Source organism: Molossus molossus, unplaced genomic scaffold (genome assembly GCF_014108415.1).
Source record: "Molossus molossus isolate mMolMol1 unplaced genomic scaffold, mMolMol1.p scaffold_m16_p_33, whole genome shotgun sequence".
Taxonomy (NCBI): Eukaryota; Metazoa; Chordata; class Mammalia; order Chiroptera; family Molossidae; genus Molossus; species Molossus molossus.
The window spans coordinates 1,195,096-1,211,194 of NW_023425370.1; the positions used below are offsets into that span (position 1 = coordinate 1,195,096).

Sequence of the window (16,099 nt, forward strand, 5' to 3'; positions counted from 1 at the left end):
CCTGGTCACATGCTGAGCCCTGACCCTGGTCACACATGAGCCCTGACCCTGGTCACACCTGAGCCCTGACGCTGGTCTCACATGAGCCCTGAGCCCTGACCCTGGTCACACATGAGCCCTGACCCTGGTCTCACATGAGCCCTGAGCCCTGACCCTGGTCACACATGAGCCCTGACCCTGGTCACATTCTGAGCCCTGACCCTGGTCTCACATGAGCCCTGAGCCCTGACCCTGGTCACATTCTGAGCCCTGACCCTGGTCACACATGACCCCTGACCCCTGACCCTGGTCACACATGAGCCCTGACCCTGGTCACACATGAGCCCTGACCCCTGACCCTGGTCACACATGACCCCTGACCCTGGTCACACATGAGTCCTGACCCTGGTCACATTCTGAGCCCTGACCCTGGTCTCACATGAGCCCTGACCCCTGACCCTGGTCACACATGACCCCTGACCCTGGTCACATTCTGAGCCCTGACCCTGGTCTCACATGAGCCCTGAGCCCTGACCCTGGTCACATTCTGAGCCCTGACCCTGGTCACACATGAGCCCTGACCCTGACCCTGGTCACATGCTGAGCCCTGAGCCTGGTCACACATGAGCCCCGACCTTGACCCTGGTCACATGCTGAGCCCTGAGCCTGGTCACACATGAGCCCTGACCCTGACCCTGGTCACATGCTGAGCCCTGACCCTGGTCACACATGAGCCCTGACCCTGAGAAATGTGGACGAACTGAGGGAAGGATGGGGGCCTCCCAGTACACTGGCACCCTAGATAGAGCCAGACCAGACCCTGGCTGGGCCACCCCCCCCCCCCATAAGTAGACAGCTGAACTTGGCAGAAAGGTTCGGCCCAGGTCTCCCCAGATGGCTTGGCAGAAACTCAAGGAGGAGCGGATGCCCAGGGGCCAGGTGTGTGCTCTGGATAGAGAGCCCGGGTGGAGCCCCTTGGTCTGCGCTGGACCAGACAAAGGAACTGGCTAGACCCAAGGAGGAGCCTAGGTGTGGTGGGAGGCCGTCTAATCTGGGCACAGCCCGGCAAGACCACGGCTTTCCTCGGCTACTCCGCTGGAGGCCCAGGGCTGCGCCTGCAACCCCACCCAGGGGTGCCTCTGGCATCTGTAGGGTTGGTGACAGGGCCACAGGCTGGCTCACCCTGGGGAGGCTGAAGGGTAGGCACTCTAGGTGTGTGTGTGTGTGTGTGTGTGTGTGTGTGTATGTGTGTGAGCAGTGGCTGGGGCCACACTTGGATCATCAGACCCAAATTCACCCTCTCCTTTCCGATCCTTGGCCCAGGGACTTCCATCATTTCCCATCCAGAAATGGGGCCAGGTGAGCCCCACCTGAGGGGACGCCTCCTTGGAGATCAAGGTGGATGCGGGATTCGCACGCCGAGGGGACCCTGGCCCTCTCCACCCTCGCCCTTTGTCTGGGACCTCTCTGTTGACCCAGCACCTTTCTCTGTCACCGTAAGCCTCTGAGCCTGTCGGTTGTCTAGGCAGCAACATGCCCCCATCACTACAAACCCCCCAACCCCGTGGCCACCGTGGAAGAGCTGGGAGTGGGGGTCCTGGCATCTGGGGGAACTTGGACCCAGAGCCTCCAGACCAGGAATCTGCCCTGAAGATAGAAGTGGGAGCCCCACCTGTGGCCGCTGTCCCAGGTAGCCCGGGGGGCCTTCCAGGCATGGGGGTGTCCCAGGTGGAGGGAGGAGGGGGATGGCAAGGACTCAGGCGGAGTTGCGAGGAAATGAGGGCTCCCCAAAATCAAGATGGGCGTCACCAGGGGTGGAGGTGACGCGGAAAGGGCAGAGAGGTCCCCACAGAGGAATGGGACGTCCTGGTGGAGGTGGAGGAGCCCAGGGAGCGGAGAGGCGGCTCCCCACACCTCTGCCACCCACTGGAAACCAGATCAGGCTGATCTCTGCTCGGCCGACGGGTTGGTCTGTGGCTGCCCTGGGCGTCCGTCTCGCTGCGGGGCAGGCCGGCCGAGCGAGCGAGTGAGCGCAGTGCGGGCACAGGACCATGCCGGGCAAATGGCCAGCGCGGTGGGCACTGCCGACTTCCTGCGGCCAGCTCAGTGAGTGGCCAGGGATGGTGTGATGTTGTAACCCAGGAGATCGACCACACTCAGACTCCATTTTTCAGTTTTTGGGGATGTTTTATTACCTGCGCAGGGACTGCAGCCAACCTACACAGAGGAGAACTGCAGCCCCGAGCTCAGGGGGAGGGTTGCTTATATAGGGCAGGGGTCATTCAAGAGTTTAGCAGAGCAAGCAAGCTGCTTGTACAGAAGCGCAGGCAGTTAGCGATAAGCAGGAGGGAACGGAGTGGGGAGGGAGCTGAGGCGAAAGGGAACTGGGTGAACTGGGTCAGCACACATCTGTCCTGCTATTCATTCCATTATCCAAGTTTTAAAAACTAACAAATTCGAGACAGATATCAGCGGTCAGTCAGGTGCAATACACACATGTTGAACAGTTACAGTTTTATGGGGTAAAGGGAGCTTCAGTTTCTCCCTATCAGTTTCTTTACAGAGCATGCAGGACACTCTGGCCTTGGGGCCGTTTCTGTCCTCCCTTTTCTTGAAGGATGTTGCTTTTCAAATTCCCAGTGAAGGTCAAACTCTAGTTAATTTTTATGGGGCTAAAGCCCTCTATAACATTCCCCATTGTTCGTCTTGCTGTCTCTGAGGTTGTTAATTAGGGCAGCTTAAAGACTAGTTGGATTCTAAGGACAGTGAGCTACAACATTCCCCCCTTTTTCTTGATAGTGGATCAAACCATTGATCCACAATTGTCATGGGGAGACAATCTCTAGTTGGATTGTGCTAAGACCCTAAGTTTTACTGATTAGACTCTCTCTCTGATGAAGGCTAGGAGTCTATTAAATTTGGATGGGTTTACAAGTTATTCCGATTAATAATAACAGTAGGGCCCTGCTATAGCTGAAATCAGGGATGTTAGCTATGGTGACTAAATAAGTTTTCATATTAATTATGGGAGACCTGTTCTCCTTCTCTTAGTTTCTTTGTCTTAGAATTTGGATGCTCTGTCTGATTATACCTGAATGGTTGGCATAGAAATAGCAGGTTTCACCTAAGGCTGCATATAGACCCTCTTCTGGTTGACATTTCTTAAGATTTTTTAAAAATGTTTTATTTCTAAGTACCCAGTTCTACTGGGGTCTAGATCTGTAAAGATTCCCCTGTACAGTTATAATTAGAAAAATTAGAGTCCCGATAAACGTAAGAGTCTCATTTTAAGGGATCTGTAGAGGTCTGCACCGTTCATTCTGCTTTTCCTGCCTTCAACCAGGAATGATGCAGCTAGACCGGGATGCCGTTGACCTTGACAGCCGTTGGTGAGGGCAGGATGACAGTGTGTGGTCCCTTCCAGGCCAGAGTTAGTCCTTGGATGGTGAATTTCTTTATTTGCATCGAGTCCCTGGCTGGAAAGGGTGCACAGAGTCTGAGGTGGGCAGAGGCAGGGCATCGCAGATGTGTTTATGGATGGCCTTCTGGGCAGACTGCAGGGCCTGTAAGAACTGTAAGAGGGCGAGGGGAGCAGAGTGGTCCAGTTTTCACCGGTTTCCAAAGTAAATTTGGTTAAGGTTTCCTTTAAGGTCCTGTTCATGCGCTCTACCTGCCTGGAACTCTGTGGGCAGTAAGCACAATGGAGCTTCTAATTTATATTTAATCCCTTAGAGATATCCTGTGATATCTTTGCTATCAAGGCGGGGTCATTTCTGATCTAAGGGTCAGGAGTAGCCTAAACCTGTTACTCCCTTTATTGCATCCTAGACTATTATAATATTAGTAGGGGCAAGTTCTCCCCTCTCAGTGTCTTATCTTCTTCCTATCTTTTTATTTTTTCTGCATAATCCTTCTTCAACTTACATAGACTCTCTGTGACTTTTCTAGTCCCTCCCCTGACATGAACCTGAGAGGTTGCTCAATCTATCTACTGTCTGCATATCCCCTAGCCTTTTTCTTTTCCTTTTCCCTGTGACCTTATTGGAGTTTAGTAAGCTTGGTGTAACCTAAGAGGGTAGGCTGGTGCAGCTGGTTGACTAAAGTCCGACCTAGAGCCTCTGGGACCAACAATCTCCCAGCAGGCAGTGTCTATTAGTTGTTGTTTTTCTTTATGACTTGTTTCTGCTCAGTTAAGTCATTTTCTGACCCAGTGTAAGTAGGAGTCAGAGGTGAACTTGGGTTTGGTGTGGTAACTGATATCTGGAGAGGTCCCCACTGGTTTTAGGGCCATATGTTGATCTTCCTTATTTGCAGTATGGTTTCCCCTTGTCTCACCAGAGAGCCTGGATTAGGGCTATGAGTTCAGTCCATCGGGCTGAAGTTCCCCTACTTAATGACATGGTCCAGAGTTACTATTGCTGCCCCGGCATACCTGATATCTTCCTGGACATAGTTGCTCCCGTCTATGAGCAATACCTCATCTGATGATGGCAGTGGGTCATCCCTGAGGTCTGGGCGGCCGACTGCAGTGTCGATTGCCTCCAGGCTGTCCTGCAGAGGTTACTCCGGGTCATCATCTGGAGGCAGGCTGGCAGGATTGAAGGCCAACGTCTTGTGGAACTTGATGCGGGGTCTGGCTTGGAGTGGCAGTGGCCAGCAATTAAATGATCTCTGGAGGAGATCACGTCCGAGTAGGGGGTATGGGCACTCTGGCAGGAACAGAAACAAATGAGTTACAGTATTTTCCCCAAGGTCTATATTCCTCTTTGAAGTCCAGGGGTAAGATAGGGCCCCATTGGCTCGGTCAAGACTGAGTCTGCTGCACCAGTGTCTATTAGGAAACTAACTAGTTTATCCCCTATTATTTAGTATTATTCTGGGTTTCAGAGGGCTCAGTTGGAAGGAGCCCTGGCCCTGTCATTTTCCTAAATTAAGTACAGCATTTTATTTTGTTTTTCTATACCTGACTTTGTCTTTGTCTTTTCTATTCCTAACTGGGACCTAGGCCTGTGGTCCTGACCCTTCCTTATATTTCCCTTCCTAGGGTGACCCTATTCTATGTGCCCTGTTTCTCTTAAGGCTGCTATTACTACCTTTGCTAATTCAGCCAATTGGGCCAATAGGCCTAACAGGGAAACACGGTGAAAAGTGTTCTAAGGAAGCCCTTCCCCCGACAATATTTGGGTCCTACCGTGGGCAGAGGAATGGGAACATTTCCTCTGAACCCAGGTTTACAAAAAGACATAGGAAAGGGGAGCAATGTCTTAACATTGTTTACACGGGGCAGAGTGGTTTTTTTGTTTTTTGTTTTTTTAACTCTCTAAGAGAATTTTGTATCCATGCCTGGGATCCCTAAAGTTCAGAGAAGCCTGTTGGAAACTAGTTGCTGTCAAACCCGCTGTGGACGAGCAGCCCGGGCTGGCATTTCAATGGTTAAACAGTTTGCCTGTGAGAATATTATTAAGCCTTGCAGAGAGGCATTGAGACCTCATCATAAAGAAGCTAGTACATCTGAACACATCTATATCTATTCAGACATTGGGTCCCCCTATACACAGGGGACACAGCAACTGAGGCTCTGAGAGAAGCCTGCCCTGCCGACAAGGCAGGGGAAAGCGGCAAAGAATTATCATCCTTTTTTATTCCTTTATGTCAATTTTTATAATTTTCTTTTCATAAAGCCCTTCTCAGATGGAGACCCAAGTACATTAGAGATATTATTTTATTCATGCTATAGTAACTATAGCTCAGATTTATTTATTTATTTATATGTGAGTACATTATCGTACCATGAAAGAAAAAACTTTTTTAGTTAAACTAAAAAGAGCCTGATCTTTAGGCCTCTGGGGCTCAATTATGCTCTTTCTTTAAATAATTCAAGCATGACTTTACAAAATATATTATAAGCCCCTTTAAAGTGAGGACTGTTCGCATAACCCACAGCATTAGTAGAGACCCCCGTATAAGAGGCATCTGTGCATCTGCTAAGTGAACAAATAATCACTCTTAGTAGTGTATATGCTCTTGCATTTGGAGTGTATTGTCCTCTTATCTATATTTCAGTGAGGAAACAGACTGTGTTAAGCTATCTGCATTGATTTGATTTCCTTTTATAAGCAGAGAACATAAATCTTTGAGGAATTCCAGGTCTTATTGGAATGACTCAAAACTAATTCCAGGTCAAGAAAAAGTTTCTTAAAATTCGAATCCTGGAAATGTTGTCAAACATATTTGACCAAAAGATTATATAGTATTATTATTATAATTAAATAGTATTCAATTATTTATTTATTTAAAGTGACAATGACAAATGTTAAACATAAACATAGGTCAGTGAAACTTCAGTTCTTATGATTTAAAAAATGGCTCTTTAAGGAATCAAGTACTTGATTAACATAACATAAAACCATTTCAATAACATATATATAACTTTTGCTTTCCAGGCAAATATTGGGAAAAAAAAATGTTTTTCCCCTTTTAACAGGCTGAAAAAGAACCAAATAAATTCTATATTAATTTATTTTATTTATAATTTCTTTCTAAGATTTCTCTTAACAAATCTTTTAACTTTCATAAACCTTTTTATCTAGTCTGAAATAACCAGTTTTAGAACAATTTTAAAAATATATATATTTATATATCTTATATTTTCCTTTATTAAAATTATATAATTTCTTTTTAACCTAATCTGAACTTTTAACTTTTAGAAACGTTGAATATTTTTTCTTTTTTTGACAAGTACAAGTAATTAACATTCCTCTGATTAGCAAATATATTCATATTTTCAATAGACATTTTTTAATCAATAGATCATTAATAGATCTAAATTCATCTTATAGCTTTTCTGTAATAAGAACCCAAAGTAGGCAAACTCAGTTTAATTGACATTTTTGTATACCTCAAGGGGGTCCTGAAGGATGGGATAGAATTTCCTCGGGGGCTGGGAGGAGGTTAACTGTCCTTCAGGACAGGCGGAGGCATTGTTACAAACTTTTTTCCTTTCATTGAACCTCCGGACACTGACATTTCTAATCCAAATATTATGTATACCTTTGATCAGGGTAGGAACCCCGTACATACGGACCTCACAGCAAACAAAAGATTCAAGTCAAAAGACCCTTCGGATGGCTAATTAACTCGGAATGTTGGCCACTCCAACTCACAGAAGGTCCGGAGGACCCTAGGATCGGCTGGTGTTCTGTAGCCTTGGGATCTCCTGGAAAAGTCAGAAAAGTTAGCAAGAATGCATTCAAGGGGGGTACGGGGCATTGACGGTCCTTGTCTCATCCTGCCGAAAGCAAAACAGTTAGAGCAGCAGAGAACACGGAACACAAATAGACAGACAACCGCGGTCAAAACACAAATACTAATTTCAGAACAACACACCCGAAGTGCCAGATGGGAAACCCACCAGGTTTCCTGCACCCGGAAAGTGCCAGATGCACCCGAAAGTGCCAGATGGAAACCCACCGGGTTCCCTGCACCCGAAAGTGCCAGATGCACCCGAAAGTGCCAGATGCACCCGAAAGTGCCAGATGCACCCGAAAGTGCCAGATGGAAACCCACCGGGTTTCCTGCACCCGAAAGTGCCAGATGCACCCGAAAGTGCCAGATGCACTCGAAAGTGCCAGATGCACCCGAAAGTGCCAGATGCACTCGAAAGTGCCAGATGCACCCGAAAGTGCCAGATGGAAACCCACCGGGTTTCCTGCACCCGAAAGTGCCAGATGCACCCGAAAGTGCCAGATGCACCCGAAAGTGCCAGATGCACCCGAAAGTGCCAGATTAAAACAGATTGGTACCAATTTCAGAACAGATGGAAACCCACCGGTTTCCCAGGTCAGGAGTCGGCGTCCCGACCCTGAGGGGGAAGTGCGGTTCAGCGGCGTCCCGCCCGCAACAATCCCAGAACGCTCCGGAGCTACCGAACAGAAAACAGATGGAAGGGGAAATCCCTTACCCAGATCCTCGAGGCTGAAGTCTTAGTCCGAATTAGCCGAATCAAAGCCAGAACGAATGTAGGTGCGGAGGGCGAGGAGGCAGCCCTCCGCGTAGTCTGAGGAGGTCGACCCCACGGAAAAAGGGGACCTCGCGGCTGATCTCGCTGGGGCCTCCAAATGTTGTAACCCAGGAGATCGACCACACTCAGACTCCATTTTTCAGTTTTTGGGGATGTTTTATTACCTGCGCAGGGACTGCAGCCAACCTACACAGAGGAGAACTGCAGCCCCGAGCTCAGGGGGAGGGTTGCTTATATAGGGCAGGGGTCATTCAAGAGTTTAGCAGAGCAAGCAAGCTGCGTGTACAGAAGCGGAGGCAGTTAGCGATAAGCAGGAGGGAACAGAGGTGGGAGGGAGCTGAGGCAAAAGGGAACTGGGTGAACTGGGTCAGCATACATCTGTCCTGCTATTCATTCCATTATCCAAGTTTTAAAAACTAACAAATTCGAGACAGATATCAGCGGTCAGTCAGGTGCAATACACACGTTAAACAGTTACAGTTTTATGGGGTAAAGGGAGCTTCAGTTTCTCCCTATCAGTTTCTTTACAGAGCATGCAGGACACTCTGGCCTTGGGGCCGTTTCTGTCCTCCCTTTTCTTGAAGGATGTTGCTTTTCAAATTCCCAGTGAAGGTCAAACTCTAGTTAATTTTTATGGGGCTAAAGCCCTCTATAACATTCCCCATTGTTCGTCTTGCTGTCTCTGAGGTTGTTAATTAGGGCAGCTTAAAGACAAGTTGGATTCTAAGGACAGTGAGCTACAACAGTGAGGGGCAGCCTGCGGGACAGGGGGCGTCCGGCAGGAGGGGCTCAGTTGGTTGAGCGCTGTCCTGTGCACTGAACGGTTGCCAGTTCGATTCCCAGTCAGGGCACATGCCTGGGTTTTGGGTCTGGTCCCCAGTTGGGCGCAATGGAAAGGCGACCGATGGATGTTTCTCTCTCCCATCTTCTCTTTAAGCACGTCCTCTGGTGAGGATTAAAAAGAAAGCAGAGAGGCCGAGTGGAGGTGGTCTACTGGTTCCCGGAGAGAAAAGATGGAGCGGGTGGGACAGCACGGGGCACTTGGGGGTGAGGCGGGGTGTGCAGTGAGAGGCTGCCCTCAGGGCTGGGGTCACGGCAGAGGCCCTGGGTGCCAGCTGGGGATTGCCCTTCACGGGCCCCAGGGGCGCAGACACAGACATATGGAGGGGTGAGCGTCTGAGAAAACATCTAAGGAGACATGCCAGCCCCTGGGGGGCCCCCCACCCAACCCTACGAGGCTCTGGGTCCTGGCCAGATGACAGGATTCCGCTCATTTCCCAGAGGGAAACAGGTCAGCCAGATGGACACAGCGGCACCCAGTGGGGGAGGAGCCGCGGGTGACCTCACTGTGTCGGGGTTGCGTGGGCAGGTGGGAGCCGCTGGGCTCCCATGTAGGGTGGGGCCCTGCAGCAGGGAAGAGGAGCAGCCCGGCCCGCACCCACTGCCTGGGTCCTCCCAGGTCCCTGCCTGAGGATGGCCCCTGCAGACACGTGCCCCCCAACACTTCCAAAGTCACCTGATTCATCCCCACCTTGGGAGCCCCTCTGCCCCAGGGGCACACACTGCCTCAGGACTTCCAGTTTTGTCCAGTGGGCCACTGGGCCTGGTGACATTGTCTCCCTCAAACCTGGCCTCCAGAACAGGGCTTGGGAGGAGCAGGGCCGGCCTGACTGGGTCCTTGTCACCTCCCGCCCAGCAGTGGCCCTGCAATGCTTCGCCTGTCAGCAGCCCACAGGGATGTCCAGCTGTGTCTCCATCGCCACCTGCAGTGCCAACAAAACCATGTGCAAACCACACTCTCCTCCCTGGAGACCGGTCAGTGTGCTCGGCGGGCAGGGCTGCAGCCCCAGGGCCAGCGCTACCTCCGGCCGTCAGCCTGGGCCCTGGCACTTAGCGGGCTCGGCGGACAGGGGGCTGGGTCACAGAGGGGATGAGATGGGGTGGTGACCCCACAGGGGGTCCTGCATGCGGCACAGGAGCCATCCTCATGCTGGTGTTCCATGTCCACAGTGTACCCCTCCCTGGGGGACGCCACGGTGACCAAGTCCTGCGCCAGCAAGTGCGTGCCCTCAGACGTGGACGGCATCAGCCTGACACGGCCCATGTCATGCTGCAACACTGAGCTGTGCAACGTGGACGGGGCACCCGCCCTGGGCAGCCCGTGGCCTGGCCCTCACCCTCATGGTCACCTCCCTCCCAGCCCCAAATGCCTTTGAAGAAGCTCACCCACCTGCCTTGGGTCTCCTGGGTTTCTTTCCTGGGCTTGGACTGCCCACTGGGACGGCGAGGGTCCCCACCTCATCCCTGGCACTACCACCTTGGGCACTTGTTCCCCTCTGCGCTCTCCCCAGCCCCTCCATCTCCCCGTCTGCCTCTGCCCAGCCTCCCAGGCTCTGCAGCCGTCTCCTCACCTACATCACTGTCCCCGTGGAAGCAGGGATGGTCACTGAGCCTGGGACATGTCCACAGACCAGGCAGGACTCTGCTCGTGGGCTCAGGAGCACTGAGGCCTGACTGGGCTGGAAATGGGGCCTCACGTGCAGGGGGAGCACCGCACCCCCAGAACCAGGGCAGGGATGGCTGCTCGAAGGAGGGGCATCAGGGCAGTGCCCGAAAGGACAGAGACTGGTTGGGTGGGGGGCCCACCAGGCCAGGCGGAAGGAAGGGCCAGGCCTGCAGTGGCCCAGGACCCGGGATGGCTCCCCCTCGCCAGGCCTGTGATGACTCGGCCCCCGCGTCGCAACAGAGGGTGCTGAGACGAGGCGGTGGGGGTGGTCCCCAAGCGTCTACCACCAGCCTTCTCCAGGCTCACCCCAGAAAGCCCACCTGGGCCCCAATGCGAGTGTCTAGGGAAACCCAAGCTCCAGTGCGGAGGGACCTTCACTTCACCTTGGACTTGGGCCAGCACCACACCCTCCGGGCCACCTCCCCAGTACTTGCTCAACAGGCCTTGTCCCTGGAGGGCTGCCTGAGCCTGTGTCTGGGTTGAGACCACACACACACACCTGCAGCTTCCGCTTGGGCACCCCTTCGGTTTCCTTGCACCCCCCCCCTTAGTCCCATACAACTTGCCCCAGCCCACACGGTCCGGGACACTTCTGCCCAGGCCCATACAACCTGGGCCAGGCCCACTCCAGCCCCACCTCCCCATTGTGAATGCACGTGGCAAAGCCAAGTGTCCCCCGCTGCCCGGTCTGCCCGAGGCCGCAGCCAGGTCCTCCTGGGCGGGTGGCGAGCGCCCGACACGGCCCATCTGCACTGCTCAACCGCTTCATGTCCTGGGGGTGGCACCCCTCTGCCCCCTTCAAGGGGCCTGCAGAACAGCCCTTCTGTTCACTGAAACTCTCCTATTCCCACCAGGGGCCTGGGGCATGCCCCCCGAGTCTGGGGTACAACCGCCCAAGCCCCCTGGAGGATCATGGGACTTGACCTTGGGAACAAACTGACACCTAAGAGCAGGCCTGAAACAGGGCGCAGGGCTCGTCCGGGGCCGAGGATGGGAAGACCAGGGGCTGGACGGGGTTGGGGCAGGTCCTTTCCAGCCTCGGTCCCCTATCCTGAGGAATGAGGACAACCCTGCCCTGCCAGCTGGGGCCCTCGGTTCACGGAGCCCAGCGTGGATAGCCCCCACACCAGGACGCAACCCCGTTTCTCTGGGGGTCAGAGCTTCGCAATGAGGACGCGCCCACACACTGACATCGGGAGCCCTTTAATCCTGGGCGTTCTTTGAACGGAACAGACACTGCAGCTCTCCCGTGGCGGCTGCCAGGCAGCGCGGGGGCAGGCGAGGGGCTAGGTGGCGGCGGGCCCCCTGGTCGGGGCAGCAGGAGGCCGTTCTGGGCTCTCGCTGCTCCACGGGCAAACGGGCCACAAACACGCAGGAGGCCACGCACACAGGTAGCAGCTGTCACACGCCCGAGGGCCTGACCACAATGTCCCCAGCCAGCCGGGGAGCCGAGCCATCTCGCAGAGCCTGGGCTGGGGCTTCCTTGCTCATCGATCTCGGCCAGTTCCTGCCTCTCTCCAGGCCTCCCTTTCCCCAGCTGACAGGCCAGGCGTGAGGCTGGAGCAGGTGGCTCTGGCCAGCATCCCAGCAGGCTGGTGACCGTCAGGGGGCCCCGAGAGCAGCCACCAGGACAGGCCACTGGAACAAAGCCGAGAAGAGCCGGCCCCCGCCCTGCCCATCCAGAGAGGCAGCCCCTCAGTAAGAAGGAAAAAGTGGGCAGCAAGACAGGATATGGCGCAAGGACAGCCCAGTGGGAGGGCCAGAGAGGGCAGAGCCTCATCCATGGTCACACAGCACACACCTCTGGGCACTGAAGAATGCAGATAGGCAAGGGTGGGGTGCAGACAGCGACCAGGCAGAACCCCACTCCCTGCTCCATTCCTCCTGGGCAGCAGGTCCCGACCAGGACACCCCTCAGCGACAGGAAACTAACCATCTCCACAGGAGCCCCCATACCATCTGACCCCGGCTACAGGTCCTGTCCTTACCCCGGGGTATCCCCGGTGGCCGGGCCTCCCTCCTAAGCACCCTCCGGCCAGTCCGCCTTGCCTCTGGCCTGTCCCTCTGTCACCTGCAGCCAGAAGGACCTGCCCTGAGCTGCTGGCAGCGCCTCGTTGTGCCCGAATCAGCCGTGACCCTGCCACCCTGACCCAGCTCTGACGGCGGGCTCTGGTATTCAGTGCAGCTCCAGATGGCCTCTGGCTCCGAGTGGCCTCTGGACGTGGGCCCATGGAGGCCTGGCTCCCCGCACACCTCCCCAACAGTCTGAATGCCAAGGGCCTTGGACTTCCCACTTCACCCACTGTCTCCACCCTGAGGGCAGAGACAGGTCTGGGCGCCTGTGTCACCCCATCCCAGGCTCAGTGTGTGGAAGGTCACAGAGGGGCATCAACAATGGGGGAGGGAGAAAGGCCGAGCGGGAGAAGGGGGCTGGGTTGATCGGAAAGAGAGCCCAGCCTGGCTAGCCCATTCTGCACTCTGCCCCCGGCAGGCAGGGACAGGTGGGCAACTGTGCCAGGTAGAGGCTGGTGGGCAGCGAGTGGTGGTCACTGGTCTTTGGCAACATCGCTGAGCCCACTCTCGGCCCGGAGCAGCTGGCTGCTGGCCTCGTTGTAGGCAATCCAGTGCTGCAGGTCTTCAGGCAGCTCAGGGGGCTCCACCTGCAGGGGGAGAGGACAGTGAGGCTCCCATGAGCCCTCCAAGGGCATAGAACAAGCAGGGGTACAGGGAGGCCACCCACCCATGTAAATGCCCACCCATCTCAGTGCTTCCAGGCCACGTAGAGGTGCTCAGAGCTGGAACCCAGCCTTCCCTGAAGACACGGGAGCTGCCTTGTCACAGCACAAGTCTGGGCTCGGGCTCGGGCTCGGCTCTAGGTCCAGGCTTGGCTCTCGGGAGCACTCTCCTCCCAGCCCAGCTGCACCCCAAGGCCACACCACCCCATGCCAGCCTTTCAGCACACAGGACCCCTGGGCCGTGGGCTCCGCCTGCCCCACACTAACCCTGAGACCCTCCACCTGGGACTCCCAGAGCTCAGGCAGGAAACTGGGCAACTCCTGGCCATCCCTTGGCCCTCCTGTCCATCCCTTGGCCCTCCTGTCCCGGGCTGAGTGCCCTCGCGTGTCCCAGTCATGCGGTGTTATCAGCTCACTCACCTCTCATGTGGACCTCACCCATCAGTGACCCTCCAGCCCACACCCGACGGCACCATGGCCTCCCGTGCAGGAAGGGCTGCCTTGACTCCCATCTCCTCTGGCCTTCTGGTCACAGCTCTCAGCCCGTCAACTTCCAGCCCTGACGACAAGCCACTGCCCATGCTGGCCACCCCTCCCGGCCCCCTGACACATGAAGGGACACACAGAGCACTTCTGTCCCTACAGAGATGGGGGGAGATCCAGGCTCTTTGGTTGTGTTCCTGGCTTGACAGAAACAGAAAACCAGGGAGCTGTGCCTGTGGCCCCCTGTGCACCCTCCGGCAGTCCCCATCCCTCTCTGAGCCTGTGTCCCCATCTCTGACATGGAGAAGAGCTGACCTCTCACAATCAAGGTGAGGCTAGCACCCTGCCTGAGGACAGCCCGGGTCGGAGCAGGCCCCTGGTCATGGAAGCTCCAGGGGAGTGCACAGGACTCGCCTGCAGCAGGAGTCTGCTCTTGCAAACATCACTGCAGACGCGCCCTGGCTGTCCCCAGGGTCCAGCTGCCAGGCTGCGGTAGCCACTGGCTGTGCTGTGCTGGGAGGGGCTGGCCCTGGGGAGGTGTCTTGGCACCAGGCAGCACAGTAGCTTCTCTCCAACTGGAAAAAGCAGAAAGGCCTGCAGCTCTCCAGGGGTCAATCCCCCAAGGCCGAATCCAGGTGACACTGACCCATCCTCTCCACTCTAAGCTGTGTGAAGGTGGTGTCTCAGGTTCTAGAGAACTCCCCGCAACTTCCTCTCACTGACCCCCCGCGCCCCCCCACACTACGTTCAGAACCAAGGATCAGGGAGGGTGGTACACCCTCCAAGACACAACACAGCCTACTGGGAGAGGCCTGGTCTAGGATTCCCTGCTCTGGAAAAGGTGGCCAATGGGCATGGAGTCTTGAGGGGCCAGATTAAGAAGTGGCAGGAGGGGCGCAAATCCAGTCCAGGATGAAGAGTTGACTCGGGGGCCCTGGGAGTCCCCAGGAAGAACAGCATCAGTGAAGGAAACGCCGGGCCCAATGGAAAGGGCTGGACCGGCACACAGCAAGGCAGAGGGGCACCTGGGGGCCTGGGCCTTCACCAGGGGAGGGGGAGGGCCGGGAGCCTCAGGGCCCCGCGGGGTCGTGCACGGGAGGGGGTCTCACCTTGCGCTTGCACAGGTGCTGCACGACGCGCTCCGGCGAGGTGCCCTGCACGTGCTGGCGGAAGCGCAGCAGCGCGCACACGAAGCCGTCGCGCAGGCTGATGAAGCGCGCCTCCACGTAGAAGGCGCGGTCGTCCCAGCCCAGCAGGCGGGTGCGCACCTCGAAGGGTTCGAGCAGGCGCAGCGAGCGGCGGTAGCGCGCGCACGACGCGGCCAGCACGGCGCGCGCCCCCAGGGCGCGCAGCGCCTCCAGCACGCCGCAGCGGGCCAGGTGCGCGGCGCGCGCCACATCGGCCTCGCGCAGGTAGCGCGCGTTGTTCATGTGCAGCAGGAGGTCCAGGTCCGAGGGCAGCACGCAGCCCCCGTAGCGCTGCTCGGCCAGCAGGTCGCGGACGCGCGGCTCCAGCAGGCGCGCACGCAGCACGGCGCACGGCACGCGCACCAGGTACCATCCGTCCAGCAGCGCGAAGTAGGCGAGCGCCAAGGCCAGCACAGGCACGAGCAGCCCCAGCATCGCGCCGCCGCCCGCGGCACCAGTGTCCGCCGCTGCGCGCTGCGGAGCCGCTGGAGCCCGCCAGCCCCGGAACCGACGGGCGCCGCGCTGCCGGAGGGAACCACGTCACGACGCCGGCTGAGGGGAGGACGCGCCGGACGCCGCCGGCGCTGTCGTCCGGAGCCCCGCCCCGCTGCGGCGGGCACCCCCTGCCCTCAGTGGTCCGTCCCTCCTCGCCGCCGGCGCCGCGATCGCTTTCCCCGGGCGGGCGGGGCACAGGGCCGCGCGGGGCGCCACAGCGGCATCTGGAGGCCGCGCTCCGCGTTGCAGGCACAAGAGCGCCCGGAGTCTACCGCAGAGTCTACACCCTGCCAGGAGCGCAAGCCCTTGGCGTCTCTCCTGGCCTTGAAGACTCCGACTGGCCCCCGAGCCTCGGCCCCTGTCCGGAGCAGTCCAAGAGCCCAGCACTTATTCGGCCCAGGCTGCGTGACTCTGCAAGAGAAACGGACACGGCCAGTCCCCAGGGGCACTAGTTGGAGACTCTACGGGAAGCGGACCCTCCTCTGCTCCAGAACCTCCACTTCTGCGAGGCGAGGCGACACCCCTACAGCCTAAGCGGTGGATGTGGGCCGCCTCACAGTCTGACCCGAGCACTTTTCCAGTCCCAGCCTGTAGCCTCCCTACCCCTCCCCACCCACATTCACCCTGCACGCTAAGGGTCCTGATGGTCCCAGGCTTATTCCCCAGCACTTCCACCCTTTGCCCCTTAAAAAAA

General features: G+C 56.3%; 2 protein-coding genes across 3 annotated transcripts; one reads left to right on the plus strand and one right to left on the minus strand.

The window, feature by feature from the left end:
- Positions 1-1,328: 1,328 nt before the first annotated feature.
- LOC118643262 (ly6/PLAUR domain-containing protein 2-like) lies at positions 1,329-10,215 on the plus strand. Its single transcript, XM_036281222.1, is given in 4 exon segments — positions 1,329-1,338; positions 9,696-9,785; positions 9,788-9,814; positions 10,010-10,215. Coding segments are annotated over 4 exon segments (333 nt in total).
- Positions 10,216-11,436: 1,221 nt separating this feature from the next.
- On the minus strand, positions 11,437-15,355 carry THEM6 (thioesterase superfamily member 6). Of its 2 annotated transcripts, none has more exons than XM_036281254.1 (2): positions 14,833-15,355; positions 11,437-13,165 (listed from the first exon to the last, which is right to left on the minus strand). In XM_036281254.1, the coding sequence occupies exons 1-2, from the start codon at positions 15,343-15,345 to the stop codon at positions 13,052-13,054; spliced, it is 627 nt and encodes a 208-aa protein (XP_036137147.1). In that variant the 5' UTR covers positions 15,346-15,355; the 3' UTR covers positions 11,437-13,051. The 2 variants fall into 2 exon arrangements, with proteins under 2 accessions (XP_036137147.1, XP_036137148.1); XM_036281255.1 differs by having other exon boundaries at positions 14,992-15,345.
- Between the last annotated feature and the right edge of the window lie 744 nt (positions 15,356-16,099).